At 36.7% G+C, this 19,297-nt stretch overlaps 3 protein-coding genes across 5 annotated transcripts; 2 read left to right on the top strand and 1 right to left on the bottom strand.

Moving 5' to 3' along the window:
• The first annotated feature begins 437 nt into the window (after nt 1-437).
• Nucleotides 438-4,734, top strand: LOC104899848 (receptor-like kinase TMK3). 2 transcript variants are annotated; one of them, XM_057396168.1, is made up of 3 exons: nt 1,629-1,769; nt 1,856-3,480; nt 3,945-4,734. In XM_057396168.1, exons 2-3 carry the CDS (start codon nt 1,896-1,898, stop codon nt 4,460-4,462), a joined length of 2,103 nt encoding a protein of 700 aa, XP_057252151.1. In that variant the 5' UTR covers nt 1,629-1,769; nt 1,856-1,895; the 3' UTR covers nt 4,463-4,734. The 2 variants fall into 2 exon arrangements, with proteins under 2 accessions (XP_010685432.2, XP_057252151.1); XM_010687130.4 differs by having other exon boundaries at nt 438-3,480.
• A 5,580-nt stretch (nt 4,735-10,314) lies between these two features.
• Nucleotides 10,315-13,602, top strand: LOC104899847 (pentatricopeptide repeat-containing protein At1g05750, chloroplastic). The gene is made up of 3 exons (XM_048648662.2): nt 10,315-12,322; nt 12,409-12,476; nt 12,977-13,602. Exon 1 carries the CDS (start codon nt 10,819-10,821, stop codon nt 12,319-12,321), a length of 1,503 nt encoding a protein of 500 aa, XP_048504619.1. The 5' UTR covers nt 10,315-10,818; the 3' UTR covers nt 12,322; nt 12,409-12,476; nt 12,977-13,602.
• A 292-nt stretch (nt 13,603-13,894) lies between these two features.
• LOC104899846 (pentatricopeptide repeat-containing protein At2g02980, chloroplastic) lies at nt 13,895-17,337 on the bottom strand. Of its 2 annotated transcripts, none has more exons than XM_010687126.4 (2): nt 17,084-17,337; nt 13,895-15,293 (listed from the first exon to the last, which is right to left on the bottom strand). In XM_010687126.4, exon 2 carries the CDS (start codon nt 15,210-15,212, stop codon nt 14,289-14,291), a length of 924 nt encoding a protein of 307 aa, XP_010685428.2. In that variant the 5' UTR covers nt 15,213-15,293; nt 17,084-17,337; the 3' UTR covers nt 13,895-14,288. The 2 variants fall into 2 exon arrangements, with proteins under 2 accessions (XP_010685428.2, XP_010685429.2); XM_010687127.4 differs by having other exon boundaries at nt 13,895-15,282.
• Between the last annotated feature and the right edge of the window lie 1,960 nt (nt 17,338-19,297).

The following is a 19,297-nucleotide window of genomic DNA, read 5'->3' as shown; positions in this document are numbered from 1 at the left end:
TAAGCAGATAAACCTTTTCTCTTTACTACTTGGACTTTCTCTATTTTGGGCCATCACCATTAAGGGGTCCTGTTCTATGGAACATGTTGATCATGGTAAAAGCCGGCCCTAGATATACGGTAAATTTAAAATATCAAAGGTAAATGGTGAATAAAAAATTTGTTTTTTATTTTATGGTAGTAGAATATGAACCAAACCCTTGGATCTTCAGGTGATAATAGTATAAAGGTGACATGTGTCGGCAAGAAGCTTCTTATATTGACAACTTCCAAAGGCAGAGGGTGTTACTGTTTTGTTCTTTTCTCCTTTTATTATTACTTGATTTTACCAATTTACCCTCAATAAGCGGCATTTCAGAAAAAGGCGTTATTTATATCAATAGTGACAGATACCATAACATGGCTTCTTCCTCGTGAAAATTATATTCTGGAAATTTTCTACAAATATAAATCAAACCGAAAAATCCCGTTTTTTCATCCGATTTTTCCACTTAATAATAAATTATTAACACTGTTTACTCATCTGACATCTTCTCTCTCTTTCTCTCTCCTCCTCACTTTCTATTACTACACTCAACTGTACATAAATGTAGTAGTAGTAGTAGTAGTACGGCATTCCCCAGAAAAACTCCTCAAAAATTCTGGATTCTCAAATTTATTCCAAATTTACAAATAAAGAAAGTGGATCAGTTTAGAGTTTCTTCATGATTCTTATCCCATTCTAATTTTATTTTCCTTTTTTTTTTAATTTTTTACCGTCATAAATCTATATTTTTCACGTAAGACAAAGTTTCATTGCCATCACACAAATACTTAATACAGTACAATCTTCTTTGTCTCTGTGTTTGTTTCTCACACATTCATTTCTTTTCTTACACTTTTTCTGCTGTTTTAATTCCTACATTTTCATTTTCTATCGCTAAAGTTCACTTCTTGATCACATTTTCATCAATATTTCCAAATGGGATTGATTAAAAATCCCTCACATTGATGTAAATTTTTGTGGGATTGTGTTGTTTTTCAAAATTAAGAATCATCATGCAAAAAGATGAGATTTTTATGTGGGTAATATTGTTGGGTTTTTGTTTGATCTCTACTGTTTTCTGTGTAACTGACCCAAATGACTTAAAAATCCTGAATGAATTCAGAAAAGGGTTGGAAAACCCAGAACTTCTTCAATGGCCGAAGAATGATGATGATCCATGTGGGTCTAAATGGAAACATATATTTTGTTCGGGTAATCGGGTCACCCAAATCCAGGTTCAGAGTTTAGGGCTTAAAGGTACACTTCCTAGTGACCTAAATCAGCTCTCAAAGATGTCAAATTTGGGTCTTCAAAGGAACAATTTTCATGGGAAGTTACCAAGTTTTAGTGGGTTATCAGACTTGGAATTTGCATACTTAGATTTCAATAATTTTGATGAAATTCCTTCTGATTTCTTTGATGGGCTTATTAGTATTAGGGTTTTGGAATTGGATAATAACCCTCTTAATGCAACTAAAGGGTGGTCATTGCCTGATGATGTTGGGAAATTAACAGAATTGGCTAATTTTTCATTGAGTAATTGTAATTTGGTTGGTCCATTGCCTGAATTTCTGGGATCATTGCCATCTCTTAGTGTTTTGAGACTTTCATATAATAAACTATCTGGGTTTATACCTTTGAGTTTCAACCAGTCCATGTTGCAGATTCTTTGGTTGAATGATCAAGAAGATGGAGGAATGACTGGGCCTATTGATGTCATTGCTTCAATGACTTATCTTACTGAGGTTTGGCTTCATGGGAATCACTTTACTGGGACTATCCCAGAAGGTATTGGAAATTTAATCTCATTGAAAAATCTTGATCTTAATAGGAATCAGCTCGTTGGACCGATCCCTCGAAGCTTGGCTTTGATGGAGTTGGAGAGATTGGATTTGAACAACAATATGTTAATGGGTGCGATTCCGAAGTTCAAATCTGGTAATGTCTCTTATGAGTTCAATTCATTTTGTCAATCAATTCCTGGAGCTCAATGTGCACCACAAGTTAATGCTCTTATTGATTTTCTTGGTGGCTTGAATTATCCAACTGCTCTTGCTTCTGAATGGTCTGGTAATGATCCTTGTGAAGGACCTTGGTTAGGTGTGACTTGCAATTCTGACTCCAAAGTTGTTGCTCTTAATTTGCCTAATAGAAATCTTAGTGGTACTCTTAGTCCTTCAGTTGGTAGCTTAGATTTGTTGCGTCAAGTTAGATTGGCAGGAAACCATCTAACTGGCCAAATACCTGCAAACATTACTCAGCTGAAGTCTTTGACATTGTTAGATGTAGCCCGAAACGATTTTGAGCCTCCCTTGCCTAAATTCAATGCTGGTGTTAAAATCATCATTGATGGAAATCCTTTTCTTGTTTCTAATCATAGTGAAAAATTGCCACCTCCTGTTGATGATTCACCACCCTTGATTATTAGCCCGCCAATGCTTCGATCCCCAGTACCTAGTTCATCCCCTGGCTCGTCTCAAGGAAGTGTGAGACCACCGTCACCTGAAAAGATGCATTCCCCTGTTGTTGCCTCGAAGCATAATTCTAGCTCTTCCTCATCGGAGGAGGATACTAGACCTCAAAAATCCAAAAGACTGACCTTCCTTATTGTAGTTGCTGCTATTGCTACTGCTATAGTGTTAGTTCTTCTCTCTGTCCTGTTCTATATGTTCTGTTGTAAGAAGAATAAAGGCGGTGTTGAGGCACCTTGTTCTGTTGTTGTTCATCCGAAGGACCCATATGATGCAGACAATATGGTTAAGGTTGCAGTCTCGAGTAACAACACGGGAAGCTTATTTACCCAAACTGGTAGCAGTTCTGGGAGTAGAAACAGTAGTGCAATAACAAATTCTACTTCTCATGTGATAGATTCTGGGAACCTGGTTATATCAGTCCAGATCCTTCGTAAAGTGACCAATAACTTTTCCCCGGAAAATCAGCTTGGTCGCGGTGGTTTTGGAATTGTTTATAAGGGAGAACTTGAAGATGGTACTAATATAGCTGTTAAGAGAATGGAGGCTGGAGTGATTAACACTAAACAATTGGATGAATTTCAGGCTGAAATTGCAGTGTTGTCAAAGGTCAGACATCGACATTTAGTATCTCTATTTGGTTACTCCACTGAAGGCAACGAAAGGCTTTTGGTTTACGAATACATGCCTCATGGAGCTCTAAGCAAGCATCTCTTCCATTGGAGGGACCTTGAGTTAGAACCGTTGTCATGGAAAAGGAGGCTCATTATTGCTTTGGATGTTGCAAGAGGGATGGAATATCTTCACACCTTAGCACATCAAAGTTTCATACATCGTGACCTCAAATCTTCGAATATACTCTTGGATGACGAGTTTAGGGCTAAAGTTTCCGACTTTGGGTTGGTCAAACTTGCTCCTGACAGAGAGAAGTCTGTTTGCACGAGGCTTGCAGGAACTTTTGGGTACCTTGCTCCTGAATATGCTGGTATGTTACATTCATTGTTCCAATTATCATTCTAGTTTACTTCATCATTCCAATACAAACCATTTTTCCTTTTTTAGCAATGCCGATAACGGAGTTAAAGACATTAGCAAGCTTTCATGATATTGTTCCTTATACATCTCAGGTTGACTATATAATAATATGAATCATATGCAGTTCGCTCTATGTTGACGATCAGTCGATCACTTTAGTTTTTTTGTTCATCGACGATATGCGATTATAATAAGCATGCTTTGAAAATCATTAATTCCACTGGATGGATAACTGAAAATCCATGTCACTTATGTAATTACTACTACTTATCATCCTTACTTGAGAAATTCTTTCAGGTTGTAATCTTTCATGGCTAGACAGTTTTCTGACCTGAATGTTCTAAATTTATCAATTGTTTTCATCAGAAATTTCAAATTCTAATCTTAACAAACTTTCTTGCTCCTCCAACTCAGTGACAGGGAAAGTGTCAACTAAAGTTGATGTATTTAGCTTTGGGGTGGTACTAATGGAACTTTTGACTGGATTAATGGCACTCGATGAGGAACGATCCGAAGAGAGTCGATATTTAGCTGAGTGGTTTTGGAGAATAAAAACAAGCCAAGAGACTCTGATGGCTGCAATTGATCCATCTCTCAATATCAAAGAAGGGGCATATGAGATCATAACCATCATAGCTGATCTTGCAGGGCATTGCACTGCCAGAGACCCAAACCATCGGCCAGATATGGGGCATGCTGTAAGTGTGCTTGCCCCACTCGTCGATAAATGGAAGCCATTTGCTGATGACGTAGAAGATTATTCAGGCATTGATTACAATTTGCCACTTAGAGAGATGTTAAAGGGCTGGCAGGATGAAGCAGATAAAAGCAATGGAAATAGCTGCAGCACAAGCCTGAATGATAGCAGGGGAAGTATACCTGCTAGGCCTACTGGATTTGCAGACTCCTTCACTTCAGCTGATGCTCGATAATTCATCAATCAATTCAGTTTACTCCACTGAATAAATACATACTTTCTCCTCTATCTGGAGTAGTGTTTGCAAATTCAGATGTCCACGAGTTTCCGGTACCTTTTTTTTTGTGGCTGATAGGAATTTTGGTTTCTCTTAGTTAGTGTACATGGAGTTTGTTTCTGAAATCGTTCTTCAAATATGGTAGTAAAATTCCACAGCGCTTTGTGATCGTCTGTATAAATACTAATAGTATTATTATAATTTCGTGGTTTTTTTTTGGAGAATAGCTACATCTCATATTACTTAAAAAATTTATTGTTGCGGAGTTTGATCTGACTACCCTTTATATTCGACTAAATGTTCCCCATATTTCTTTTGGTTTATTCGTTGGATTCAAGATGTTAATTTCATGGTAATTATAAGAACTAATCTGAATGATGTTTGGTGCAGAATATGTGCTATTGATTCAGCAGTTAAATTGAATGTAAGGCAGTGTTACTCCGACACCTTCATTTACCTCAGCAACGGGGTGTCGTGTCGTGTTCGACACGACACTTTACTTGGATACTTCATTTTAAACTAAAAACTTGACTTTTTTCTACAAAATAACCGAGTCGGACACTTGGACACACGTATTCGAGTAGATACTCAATTCATGTTTGAGTAACATAAATGTAAGGTGGTTGATAAATGAAGTTACAAAATTGAATGTAGAAGCAAGTGATAGAAGCCAGAAGGTGATGTATCCTTGTGTACTGTACTATTACACTAATGCATATATCCATATAGGGAGTAGTAACTTATGGAGTTATATCTGTTGTTTGGCTAACGTGATGAGGTGGGAACTTGCATGAATGCAGTAGATTGCAGGACCATCAAATTTTAATGAATCTCAACCTTTTTTTTCTTTGACTTTTATATCTTGATTTGTATGAAGAGCACTAGTCATATGCTTCAGGCTCAGTATGCAGATTTAACATTGTATCTTGCAGAGTTAGAGAATCAGAGCTACTGAAATAGGAAAAGAACAAAATAATAATAATCTGGTGTTGGTTTTTTTATACTTCTTCTCAAGTGGCTTTTGTTGGAAGATAAGTTCCTCTTTTAGCTATTCTTTTCTTTGTCTTCAACTCTTCTTTTAAATTGAAGGAAATAACTTCTTTCTGAAAATTGACAGCTATCATATAGTGGATCACTGCATCTACATTCTACAAGAGGTAGCAACAATTTTTTTGTTTTCAAATCATTTTGGCCCTATATAGTAGTATTATATACTTTCTTTGTTTATTTTTAATTTATACACTTTTTTCTTTGATCTATTTTTATAATCTACATATTATTGTTTAATCTATTTTTTTGTAAAATATCACATCTATTTTCTTCTCTTTTTCCATCCGTGTGATCCACTTTTAATATAATAGCTCAGCTACACCTTTTTAATTTATTTCTATCACTTTTCACTTGTTCACTCCACCTTTTGGACATACTCATTGGTTCTATTTCAAAGTAAAGTTAGTAAATTCAAAAAGGAAGCAATGGAGTACGTATTGACCACAATGCTTATAGATACTACTTCAGTTACTTTTCAATCTACACACTTTTCTTTTCGGATCGTTCCTTTTTACTGATTACGCTGTTATTTTATTTATATAAGGTAAAATGTCCAACATTATTCCTCACTTTTGTTCGCCCCATATGATAACTTACCAAATGAATTAATCCACTTAAAACCTCCACCCACTCAATTTTTCTCTCTGCTCTATATTTTTATTTATTTTTTGTACTTCTTTTTTTTTTTTTTTTTTTGACAACAAGTACAAACATATTTAAGTTATATGAGACTACCTAATCTGGCTGCTGTAGCTAATGCATGAGCAGGGGCCACTACATCTCTACCTACATAATGGATACTACAAAAACAAAAATTTACTACGCAAAGCCTGTATATCATGTGCGATAGATGCAACTTCGAAAGGGTATTGACGTTTGTGAAGGGCTTGAACGAGAACTCTGTTATCTGAGTAAATGCGAACTCGGTTAACACCATGAGCGTATGCTTCACGTAACCCTCGGAGAACTGCATGAGCTTCTTTGTAGGGAAGACAAAGAGATTACTGCATCATTTCCTTCAAAAATTTTGGAATTGTCCAAGAGGGCTGACCATCCAATTCCCGCTCGTGGATGCTTTTGCTTATGCCTCTTCCAAGCTCCATCAACCTTAACTATACATTCGTCAAAAGAAGAACTAAGCTGAGAGTCGTGACATCTATCCAAACTTGAGTTATCGGTGTGAGAGAGAGGGTTGTTTCTATCCCGGAATCTGCTACTCTCTCAATCTCCTTGAGAAGAGCTATTCTTAAGTTCATAATTGCGACCGGATTCACCTCTTCACTCCTGAAGACGACGTTATTCCTATGAATCCATATAGCCCATAGGGTTGCTATGAACTCTGATACCCGTGTTGACTTGACGCCATCCTCCTTCCAGAATAGCTTGAGAAAGTTCTTAATCCATTCTTCAACAGATATGACAGTCATGGGCATATTCTTATTCCCAAAAGCGAGTTTGCCCATACACGCCTTGATATATTGCAATCTCTGAATAAGTGACTCTCATTCTCTTTATATTGCTTACATAGAAAGCACATCTCTTGTATCGAAATGTTTCTTTTTAGGAGATTGGAGCTAGTAGCCAGAGCCTTATTCAGTAGTCTCCATGTGAAGAACTTCCATTTTGGTATGAGATCGGAGGCCCAAAGTTTGTTCCAGAATTGTCTGTTTTCCTGCGTGATATTCAATTCTCCTTTGTCGGTCAGATAGAATGCATAAATATCCTTGACCTTGGGTACACCCGATTTTGATTCGCTCCAAACAAATCTGTCATGCAGGTCTTCTGCCGGTATATGAGTGGCTAATATCTTCATGGCAGTGTCAGAGTTGAAACATTTCCAGATTAGCGAAGAATTCCATGTTTTTTGTTGTGTGTTCAGAAGATCCTTCACCTGTCGAATTCCCATGTGAGCTAGATTAATCCCAGATTTCACTATGACTGGGCCTTCCCTAATCCATTTATCACCTTCGATGTCTGTATTTGATCCATCACCAATTTGACTTGTGAAACCCGCGCGACAATCCTGAACGCGCCTACAGAGTCCTCTCAATCCCCAAGATACTCTGCCCATTTTTTTGTTCCGTAAAACAATATCTACTGGAGATGCTTTATATTTGGCTAAGAGGACCTGTGAGATCAGAGACTGACGTGAATTATGGATTCTGATTGCTTGTTTCGTTAGCAGTGCTTTGTTGAAAAGGTGGACATTCCTTATCCCTAACCCTCCTCCTCCTTTCGGCAGTTCGATGATTTTCCTGCTCTTCCAGAATATTGGCGATGGAGAGTTGGGATTGGCCCAAAGGAATCTAGCAAAAATCGCATTTATCTTATCGGCCGTGGTCTTAGGAATGAGGAAAACACTTAGAATGTTCAAACTTAGCATGGAGAGGATGCTATTAATGTATATGACCCTTCCCGCATGTGACAAAGTTAGATGATGCCAGCTGGAAACCTTCCTCTCTACTTTCTCTACCAATGGTTGAAATTTTCTAGAACTTCTACCATCCACTTCAATATTACATCCTAAGTATTTCCCTAAAGACTCTTCAGAGGGAGTGCCGACAATACTTCTCATGAATCTCTTAAACCTGAGGGGTGTGTTTGGGCTAAACATGATATGGGACTTGTTGTAATTGATTATCTCCCGACAATCTGCTAAACCGAGCAAGAATATCTTTCACACCTGCACAAGCTTCGGGGGTGGTTTTGAAGAAAATTAGAGAATCGTCTGCGAAAAAAAGGTGAGACAAAACCGGGCTAGATCGAGAAAGCTTGATTCCTTGAAATGAACCAGTGCTAACTCCATCTAGCAACAATCTAGACAAAATATCCATTATCAAAATAAACAGGTAAGAGGAAAGAGGGTCACCCTGCCGTAATCCGCACGATGGTTTGAATCTTGTAGTAGGCTCACCATTTACAAGGATAGAATAGGAGACAGTGGTGACACATTGCATAATCCATTGTCGACAAAATGGCGGGAAACCCATTTGCGTCAATAACCAAAATAGGAAGTCCCAATCCACTTTGTCATATGCTTTAAACATGTCAATCTTGAGAGCGGCTAAGAAATGCGTACCCTTTTTGCGTTGTTTGATTAGGTTGACAACTTCATGTGCAATGAGGCAGTTGTCTGAAATCAACCTTCCTGGAACGAACGCGTTCTGGTACGGGGTCACTATGCTCTTTAATATTGGTTTTAGCCGGTTGGCGATGATCTTCGAGATGATTTTGTAGATTACGTTGCACAGGCTAATGGGTCTGAATTGACACGCTTGCTCCGGACGCTCAACCTTAGGAATTAAACAGATATTTGTCTGATTCCATTCTTGAAGAATAAATCCAGAGGTAAAAAAAAATGGGATACCGCTCTCCATATGTCCTCTCCGACAATTGACCAGTGCTTCTGGTAAAAAATGGCTGGAATGCCATCCGGCCCCGGGGCTTTCAGGCTTCCCATTTGGAACACTGCATTTCTGACTTCTTCTCTTGTAACTGGCTTGATCAGATCTTCCCTTTGCATGATGTCGATTTGTGGAACCAGATGCCTAATCCCGTCCAACTCTTCCCAGTATTCCTGAGTGTGTTGTGATCCTTGAAAAATATTTGCAAAGTAACCAAGAAATTCCCCCTGGATGTCCTGCTTTGATGAAACCCATTTTCCTGCTGAATTTTTGATTACCAAGATCTCGTTTTTCTGCTTACGTCTTTTCGCTTTTCGAAAGAACCATTTGGAGTTGGTGTCCTCCCATGCCTTCCATTTGCTCTTCGCTCTCTGTTGCCAGAACTTTAATTGAACTTCCAATTTGCGAATACTCTCTTCTTTGATTTCTTCGTCCAATTTTCCTCCACCACTCATAGACAAATTAGCTTGAATCTCGCCACACTTAGACAGAAATTCTTCCCAATTAATATTGTTCTCAAATTTGTAATTTTTGCACCATTGAAAGAGCTTGTACCTAACGCTTCGACATTTCTGAGCTACCTCGTACATCGGGGATCCACTATATGAAACTTTCCAGTGATTGGAAATTAGAGTCTCCACTTCCTTGAAATCAAACACCAGGATTCCATCTTAATTGGTGACTTCTTTTTTGAATAAATTGGCGAGAAATGAGAAGAATTGGGCTGTGATCCGAGATAAGAATCGCATATTCAATATCCTTGCTTCTGAGTATCTATGCAGCCAATCTTCTGTAGCATAAGCCCTATCCAATCTTTCATAAACACGTTCTGGCTCCGAGCGATTATTGCACCAGGTGAAGTTTTGTCCTTGAAAATTAATTTCAGAAAGTCCAAGTTGATCCCTCCATTTCGAAAAATTCTCTCTGCCTCCATTTTTTGTACTTCTTACTCCCCACTTTTCATAATTCTTCCCGCTCTCTCTCATACTTTTTCACATTTTGACTTGGTTATAATGAAAATAAAGTATGCAGATTATTTAGGAACGAATGTAGTCTAATGTAATAAATTATGTTAACCAATAATCATATTCTATCACCCATATATGTTTTTTCTTGTTACTTGTCTTCAATGTTAACCTAAAGTAATTTATTTTAATAGTTAATAATCTTGGATCGATTAGCAAAAAAAATTTTGGTGTAAATGAGTAAGTAAGTTCAGCAATTTAGATGAGATTTGATCCAACATCTTAGATACCAACTACCACTCTCACAAAAAATTACTAATTAAACTAAATAACATTCATACAATTAGAAAATACTTTTAAGAGTATAAGAAGCAAATAAAATTACCATAATATAAGGTCCGTTGAAGCCAAGGAGTATTTTCAGGTATGCCCATCAAGTAATTAATTTAGCACCAAGAAATAATCTAGTGATATAGGCAGCAAATTGAGTGCATTTCTCATTAGCTACTAGCCTACTACACCAGTCAAAGTGCAGTAATTTCCCAATATGGGAAGTAACTCAAGTAAGACATTTGTGGAACACCTCCAGCACCAGTCTAACATAGGAACAAATAGTAACAAGGATATCTTAGTCTAACGGTTAAGAACTTAAGATTAATGTGCAGTGAACGATAGGTTACAAATTAGAACCCCTTCACCTTCTTTCTACTTTGTACTACCTTCATGGCTCATATGGATAAAAAAAAAACCAACAAATAATCTATTATAAAAGAATTTCTTGTCAACCTCTTTCTGATATCATCTATCTATCTGATTCGGAACGGAAGAACTTGCATCAGTATCTCAATTTCAAAGGTTACGCAGCAGTATAATTGAGGAAATCAGAAACAAAAAAATGGGGTTTACCATTACCATTACTGCCACCTTAAGTCAAGTCCAACAGCAACACAATATCTCTCCTAACAGTAACAACATCTCTCTTAAGCAATTTCACAAACAGGTGGTTGATCCCATTGTTCCATGGACCTCTTCCATAGCTCATCTCTGTAAAAATGGCAAACTTTCTGCAGCAGTAAATGAATTCACTCGAATGCGAATTTCTGGCATTGAACCTAATCACATTACTTTCATCACTCTTCTCTCTGGCATTGCTCATTATCCATCACAAGGTCATCACTTTGCAGCTTCAATGCACGCCTATGTTCTTAAATTGGGGCTTGATAGGCCTAACGTTAAAGTCGGTACCGCCATCGTTGATATGTACTCAAAATGTGGCCTTGTGGAATTGGCAAGACTCACTTTTGATCACATTTTCCACAAGAATTCTGTGTCCTGGAATACTATGATTGATGGTTATATGAGAAATGACAAGGTTGATAATGCACTTCAACTGTTTGATGAAATGCCTAAAAGAGACACCATTTCTTGGACGGCTTTAATTGGTGGATTTGTGAAAAAGGGCCTTTATAAGAAAGCTTTGCAATGCTTTTGTGAGATGCAACTTGATGGGGTTGAGCCAGATTATGTGACTGTCATTGCGGTGCTTTCGGCGTGTGCTAATCTAGGTGCCCTTAGTTTAGGGTTGTGGACTAATAGGTTTGTTATGGGGAAGGACTTTCAGGATAATATTCGTCTGTGTAACACATTCATAGATATGTATTCACGATGTGGACGTGTAGATTTTGCTCGTTATATTTTCGAGAAGATGTCAACTCGTAGTTTGGTATCATGGAACTCAATGCTAGGTGGATTTGCTGCCAATGGCCATGTTGAGGAGGCATTGACACTTTTTGATAGGATGCAGAGGGAAGGATTCAGTCCAGATGGAGTAAGTTTTACAGGAGCTCTCACTGCTTGTAGTCATGCTGGTTTTGTAGATAAAGGGCTCAAGTACTTTGATGACATGAAAAGAGTTCACAATCTTCCTCCTCGTATTGAGCATTATGGTTGCTTAGTTGATCTCTACAGCCGTGCAGGGAGACTAGAAGATGCATTACGTGTAGTCAAAAATATGCCGATGAAGCCAAATGAAGTTGTTTTAGGATCGCTGTTGGCAGCATGTAGAAATTGTGGGGACATTGGCTTAGCAGAGATGGTTATGAAATTTTTGGTTGAGTTGGATCCTAGCTCAGATTCCAACTATGTGATGCTTGCAAACATGTACGCTGCTGTTGGAAGTTGGGAGGGAGCAGGTAAGGTTAGAAGGAAAATGAAAACTCGGGGGATACAGAAGAAACCCGGAATAAGCTCAATTGAGATAGAGGGTGGCGTTCATGAATTCATGGCCGGTGATAAATCTCATAGTGGGACAGATTCAATCTACGAAATTATGGAGCTTCTGTCTTATGACCTGGGGATATATGGATATATTCCAGAAACTTTGTTACCAGAATCATAAGGTGACCCTCAAAATTGAAGTGCATGTATCTTTGACTTGTAAGGAAAAACAGAACTTTAATGGAAATAAGCATATCCTTCATTGTAGATCAAATTGCTTCTCTATCTCTTAAAGCACTAAGCTTGCAGGAAGGTATCCTGCTCCTAAATAAGCTGGTATGTTACAATTATCTCTCCAATTATTCTCCCCATCTTACTTTATTATTTCATTTCAAACCATTTTTTTCTCTTGTACTAATACGGATTACAGAGTTACAGAAATTATGATGAAATTTTCGCTGTATTGAATTTAAAATAGCAAGCTATATGATATATTTCTGTATACATCTTAGGCTGACAAATTGACAATAGTACTTTAGCTTTTTGTTCATTGAAAATATGCAATTATGTGAATTATTTATGATAAAGAGCAGCATGCTTTTAATTTCATTAGTTCCATTGGATGGATATTGTAGCTGTAAATTTTATGTCACTTGTTGTGTTTACTACTGCATTTATCATCCATCCTTGAAAAATCCTTTCATGTTATTATCTTTTATTGTTTGACAGTTTACTGAGCTTAATGCTCAATGTTACCTTAGTGTTCAAACGTTGTCAATTGTTTGCACAAAAAAATTCAAATTTTCATTTTAACCAACCTCATTTTCTCGACTCAGTTACAGGGCAAGTGACAACTAAAGTTCATGTATTCAGCTTTGGGGTGGTACTGATGGAACTTCTGACGGATTAAAGGCACTCGATGAGGAACGATCTGAAGAGAGTCGGTATTTAGCTAAGTGATTTTGGATATCAAAGGAGAAGCATATGAGATCATAACCATCATAGCTGATCATGCAGGGCACTGCACTGCACTGCACTGCACTGCACTGCACTGCACTGCACTGCACTGCACTGCACTGCACTGCACTGCATGGCCATCGGCCAGATATGGAGCATGCTCACTCGTTGATCAATTGAAGGCGTTTGCTGATGACTTGGAAGACTATTCAGGCATCGATTTCAATCTGCCACTCCGAGTGATGTTACACGGCTGGCAGAATGAAGCGGGATATAAGCAAGAGAAATTGCTGCAGCACAAGAGTGAATACATCGAGTTTATACCAGGGGATGTATACCTGATAGGTCTACTGGATTTGCAGACTCCTGTACTTAAGAGCCGATGCCCGTCAATTTATTAGTCAATTCAGTTTGCTCCACTGTATAAATAGATAATTTTTTTCCTCTCTTTGGAATGTCCACGATTTTTTGGTACCTTTATTTTTGTTTTGTGGCTGACAAAGAATTTTGTTTTTTCTTAGTGTAGCGTACATCGAGTTTTGTTTCTGAAGCCCTATATATAGAATTTAGGTCCCTTTTTTGAGACTAAGGGTCTGTTCTCTTCGGCATAAAACAGCTGAACTAATCTGAACTGAACTGATCTGAACTGAATTGAACTGAATTGAATTGAACTGAAATGAATAGTGATATGTGAGAGTAAAAGTATTATCAAGAGCTGAACTGAACTGGTCTGAACTGAACTGAATTGAATTGAACTGAACTGAAAATAAGTTGGGGAGAACAAACCCTAAGAGGAATTGAACTTAACTGAAATGAAATAAACTATTAAAAACTGAATTGCTGAAAGAAATTGGACCAAACTAAACTGAAAGTAACTAAATTAAACTGATATTAACTAAACTAAAAATAAATCCAAAAGAAGAGGACCTTAGTAACTTGAATCACTTTGACCGTGAGTAATAATTATGTGTGCTTGCACCAAAAAAAATTGTGTTATTGTTTTTTTTTTTTTGATGGCCAACAGGCACCAGGCATTCAGGACATAACCATTTTGAAGTGCACGTATTTTTGAATTGTATGTAAAAACATAAAAAAGTTATAAATCAATGGAAATAAGCATGAGTCACTGTACATCAAATTGCTTCTCTATCTTGTGAGTTTTGAAGCACTCCCATTGAACTTCCCATTGATTCACTGATCTGCTAATATAAACATCCTTTTTCTAACTGTAATCTGAAAAATCCCATGAAATCTGCATGCCCCAAGCAATGCTCTCCACAAAGCCTCGTCAGGCTCCATCTCCATCTTCTCAACCACTTCTACAGCTTCTTGTATTTTGCCAGCTCTACCCAACATATCAACCATACAAGTATAATGCTCCATGCTCGGCCTCAAACAAAACCTCTCAACCATGATTTGAAAGCATTCCCTCCCTTTCTGAATTCTCCCTCCATGACTACAAGCCGTAAGAAGCGTAGTGAATATGGCCCCGTCAGGTGAAACACCTGATTCTAACATCCTATCAAACAAGAAGAAAACCTCATCAAAATTCCCATGCATTGCATACCCACCCATGATGGCACACCAAGTAATCAAGTTCCTCTCAAGCCTTCTATCAAACAGTGTGCGTGCGGAATGCAAGTCACCACATTTACCATACATGGTAATCAAGGCGTTGCAGTGGGCAAGGTCGGAGCTTAAGCCATGAACCAAAATGACAGTGTGGATACGTCGGCCAAGTGTAAAGAGCGAAAGTGCAGAGACAGATTTGAGGACGGCGGGGAGGGTGTTGACATTAATGGATTTGCGGGCGAGGATCATTTGATGGAAACAAGAAAGAGAAAGATGGAATTGTTTACTGGAAGCGTAGCCTCTGATCAGGGTGTTATAGAGAAAGGTAGATTTACGGTTTGTAACAGAGAAGATATAATGAGCATCGGACAATTGAGCACATGAGGTGTAAGAAGAGATGAGCTTTGCTCTAATAAAGTCATTGTAAGAAGTGCCAATTTTTATGGTTTGACAGTGGATTTGCTGGAGTTGCTGGAGATTCTTAGTTGTGCAACAGAGTTCCAAAAGTGAAGCACAAGCTGCAATGTGTTGAGGCAAATGCATCTCTTTTTGTTATTTCTCCATCGGCTGGATATATATACTTCCATATATTGGCTATGTTTCGCAATAATAGCTGAAAAGAAGCTGAAATTCACAAGTTAGATAGAATTCATAATATAGTAGTTGAAAATTTAAAATCGACAAGTTAGCTAATTGGCATACCGCAAAACTATCAGGCACAATAATTGCTTACATTAATAAATTAATTTGATGTTATAATTTTTATTATATATTACCACTGATTTTTAGATGCAACATTTAACTTTTGGACATTATTCATTGACCAACTTTGGATATATTCTCTCAAAATTATATATAAAAAACATTTACTGAAGCATGTTCTCCAACATTTATTTTTATTATATATTAAGCGTGTTGGAGAACATGAAAAAGTAAATGTCGCACATTATACAGTATAAAACATAAGATAGCAAGATGAAGACAATGGGCAATAAAAATCTAAATACACATATTTTTTGGTTAGAGTTTGAAAATTCTCAATAATTCAAGGGCTAAGATTCTTTAAACCTATTTCTCTCTCTCTCCCCCTCCCCTGCCATCTTGCACCACCCATTCACACCCCAATCCCACCTATCGTGGCTCCAACACCACCAATCCCACAAGGAAATAATGATAAGCTCATATAATTTTTTTTGCCCTGAGATATACATTTCACTTAATAGCAACTTCAATAATGTTGTAGGAGATATAAATCTAGAAAATTGCCACATCCAATAGTGAGCAAGTCAGCAAACTACCAGTGGTGGACCCAATAATTTGAATATGGGGATACGGACGTACAACAAACACAAAAGTAGTGGGAAAAAGTTCACAAAAATTACTCAATACATAAGTCTTATTAGCAAAATATCCAAATTATAAAAACATTGATTTTGTTCAACAATAATACTACACAACAGTCACCTAGTATAAATCTTGCGATAAGAAGAGCTTTGGAAAGATATAGATTTATACGATATATAGATAACTATTGGAGTAGTTTTATTCATCAAATAATCAAATAGGAGTTGATAAAGTAAATCATTCTAAGGTTATGTTAAACTAAGTTTAGTATTTGTTCGCTAAAAAAGTGTTTTTGATTCAATTTACTTTCATGATAAATTATGATAGTATGATCAAACACCTCAACTATTAATTGTATACATGTAGTCATATACTTTGAACTTTGAATTTTGTATCATCAGGAGCCTACAAACTTACAATATGTAGATTGTGTGAAGATATCTATCATAGCCTGATTTTATTTTGTGTTTTTTTACAGCTTACTAAATACTAGCAGATAACATGAGACGAGTAATATCTAGTCTAGTTAGTAAAGTATTCGAGAATCGTATGTAGATTTAAAGAAGGAATCTGCTTATCATTTACTGCTTTACAAGTAACAACTACTTATAAGAGAAATAAAGAGAGAGAGTACTATCAATATTGTGGACACATAGTTGCAAATTAACTGCAAAGTAGTCATGCAATATCCTGGTATTTCTGTCTAATGTAAACCTTGAAAGTGACCTCAAGCCTCAAGGTTTCCTGAATTTTTACCAGCAGGGGAAACTTGAATTGATTAAAATATCAAAAGTTGTTCAATACATAAGATTTAGTTGACTAGGGTGCATCATTTTTCATTTCCAGATTGAATTAATGAAAATTAATTGATTGTCAATTTCAATTTCAAAAATTTGATTTCATTTCCGAATTTCAATAATCAAGCCCTAACTAATTAATGAACAATATCAACATTCAACAATTTACATATAAATATTCAATTAATCCAAGAATCTAATATATATAAACTTATAAAGTAGGAACATATGAAAATTGAAAAACAAAAATAAAAACCCTAACACAAAACTTACTGTGTATTGTGGCTTTTGAGAGTGTGAGTCGACAACTCGACTGAAGTGAATTGGGGGGGCGCCTCCTCACCGCCGGAATGCAGGTCTGCTCGTCGGTGGTCGGCGACGAAGTGTCGTCAGTCGTGCGTTTGAGAATTGAGAGAGAGAGGGGTAATTCCCGTGTTTTCGAACCAGCGTGACATTGATCCGCCACTACAAACTACAACAAGGTAGACTTGGTTATTGGACGGGTTGGGTACTTGACTAACTTGAGTCAGGGGTAGTGCGAGTTAAAGCAAATCAGGTCATAGTAGGTCACGTTAATGCGGTGCGGGTTGGGGGGTCATTATCAGGTTGATAATGGACGGGTCAAGAAACAAGCAGGAAATATAGTGAACGGAGAGAGATAAGAGTGAGTATAGTTGAACAGGAATCCGTTCATGTAATTTTTCTTGCAATATCTATTTTATTTTTCAAAATTTTTGGATTATTTTATTGGTCCTATAATGACTTTGTCCATTAAAGTCGTGTCTAATAAAAAAACCCTATAAGATTGACCTTAATCTTTTAGTCATTGGGTTATCCTGTCTAATAACCATGTTTACAACTAAGTAAGTTAATCATTAGTGAGTGTCTGAGTGGTCGATAACTATTAGGGGTATGTTTAATGTTAATCATTGATTGTAGTGTATATGACATAGGAGCCTGCATCATTTGATATATGAGCAGAAATTAAAGTTAGTACTCAATATGTGAACATTTTACTGATTAACGTCCATAAAAAAAGCTTATTGATATATAGATAGATGGTTATGCCTTAACATCACCAGACCTGATTTATCGATGCTACTCAGCATTTAAGTCAGTTTGTCAGTTGTCCTAGAAAGCCACGTTTACAGGCAGTTGTGCATGTTGTGAGATATTTAAAACATACCCTCAATTTTGGGATTATTTTATCTGCTACAAGTTATTTGAAGCTCTGTGCTTACAGTGATGCTGATTGGAGTACTATTGCTTACACAAGTAGATCACTTAGTGCTTATTGTATATTTATGGGATCTCATTTTGTGTCTTGGAAAACTAAAAAGCAAAAGTTAGTCAGCATATCTTTACTTTGTAATAACACGACTGCTAAACACATTGCTCAAAATCCAGTGTTTCACGAAAGGACTAAGCACTTGAAGAGGAATTGTCACTATGTAAGAGAGCAGATTGAAGCAGGCTTTCTTCAGATTAAACATATCATGTTTCTACACATCAACAGCTGGTTGATTTATTTACTAAAGCTCTTATTAGACTACAACATCAATACTATCTGGCTTCCAAGCTTGGCCTTGTGGACTTGTCACATATCCATCTTAAAGGGGATATGAAGAATAAGACTTGTATATAGTTGATTAGTTGTTTTAAACCTATTTATGTTAATTTTGTTCAGTTATTGTAACAACAAACTCAGTTAGTTGTTTTAAGTAACTAACAGCTTAGTTAGTTGTTGTAATTTGCTACTATAAGTAGCTTCTTCTTTCCCCCTTTTCTCTCTGATGAAATACAATTGAATATATACACAGAGTTTCTCAAATATTTTTTTTCTCTCTCTATACTTCATTTCTATGTTGCTTTAATTTCTAGGACAACTGACAAACTAATTTAAATGTTGAATTGTCTGCTCGCTCTTGAGTAAGACCATTCAACAACTACAACACTATAATCATAATTATGATAAGATGAATTGTCCGTATCAATAATTAAGATTTATATCATCATGTGGTCGTCCACATTAATCCCCTACTTCTATTATTCTCTTTTGTAAATGATACTTCCTCCATTTAAAAATAAATAGGTGGTTTTAGAATAAATAAAACGTTACTATATTTGTTGCTTACTTCTCTTTATGTCTCTCTTCATCAAATAGGTCACTCTTTTTCTTTCTTTTTATCTCTTTCTTCTCCTATATCCATGTACCAAGACCTTACATTTCACATGGAATAGAACAAGGGAAGTAATATGACTATTTATATTGATGACCATACCAACCATAACCATTCTCCTCATTCCAAATGTCCAACGAGTGTATATTCCGTATTTGCTATTAATTAGGTCATATGATAATAAAGTCGAAACTTAACAACTTTATTACAGACTTTCTCCCCTAAAAAAAGAAGAAATACTATCTAACAAGCTAAGACTTGTTTTTTTTTTTTTTTTTTTTTTTGAAAGAAAAGGGATTTCATTAAT

Source organism: Beta vulgaris, chromosome 7 (genome assembly GCF_026745355.1).
Source record: "Beta vulgaris subsp. vulgaris cultivar EL10 chromosome 7, EL10.2, whole genome shotgun sequence".
Lineage (NCBI taxonomy): Eukaryota > Viridiplantae > Streptophyta > Magnoliopsida > Caryophyllales > Amaranthaceae > Beta > Beta vulgaris.
The sequence above is the reverse complement of the archived record's forward strand: the minus strand, read 5'-3'. Positions and strand labels throughout refer to the sequence as shown.

Coding starts and splice junctions, on each gene's coding strand:
- LOC104899848 (XM_010687130.4), top strand. CDS start 1,038: ATGCAAAAAGATGAGATTTTTATGTGGGTAATATTGTTGGGTTTTTGT. Junction 3,481..3,944: donor CCTTGCTCCTGAATATGCTG/GTATGTTACATT, acceptor CCTCCAACTCAG/TGACAGGGAAAGTGTCAACT.
- LOC104899847 (XM_048648662.2), top strand. CDS start 10,819: ATGGGGTTTACCATTACCATTACTGCCACCTTAAGTCAAGTCCAACAG.
- LOC104899846 (XM_010687126.4), bottom strand. CDS start 15,212: ATGCATTTGCCTCAACACATTGCAGCTTGTGCTTCACTTTTGGAACTC.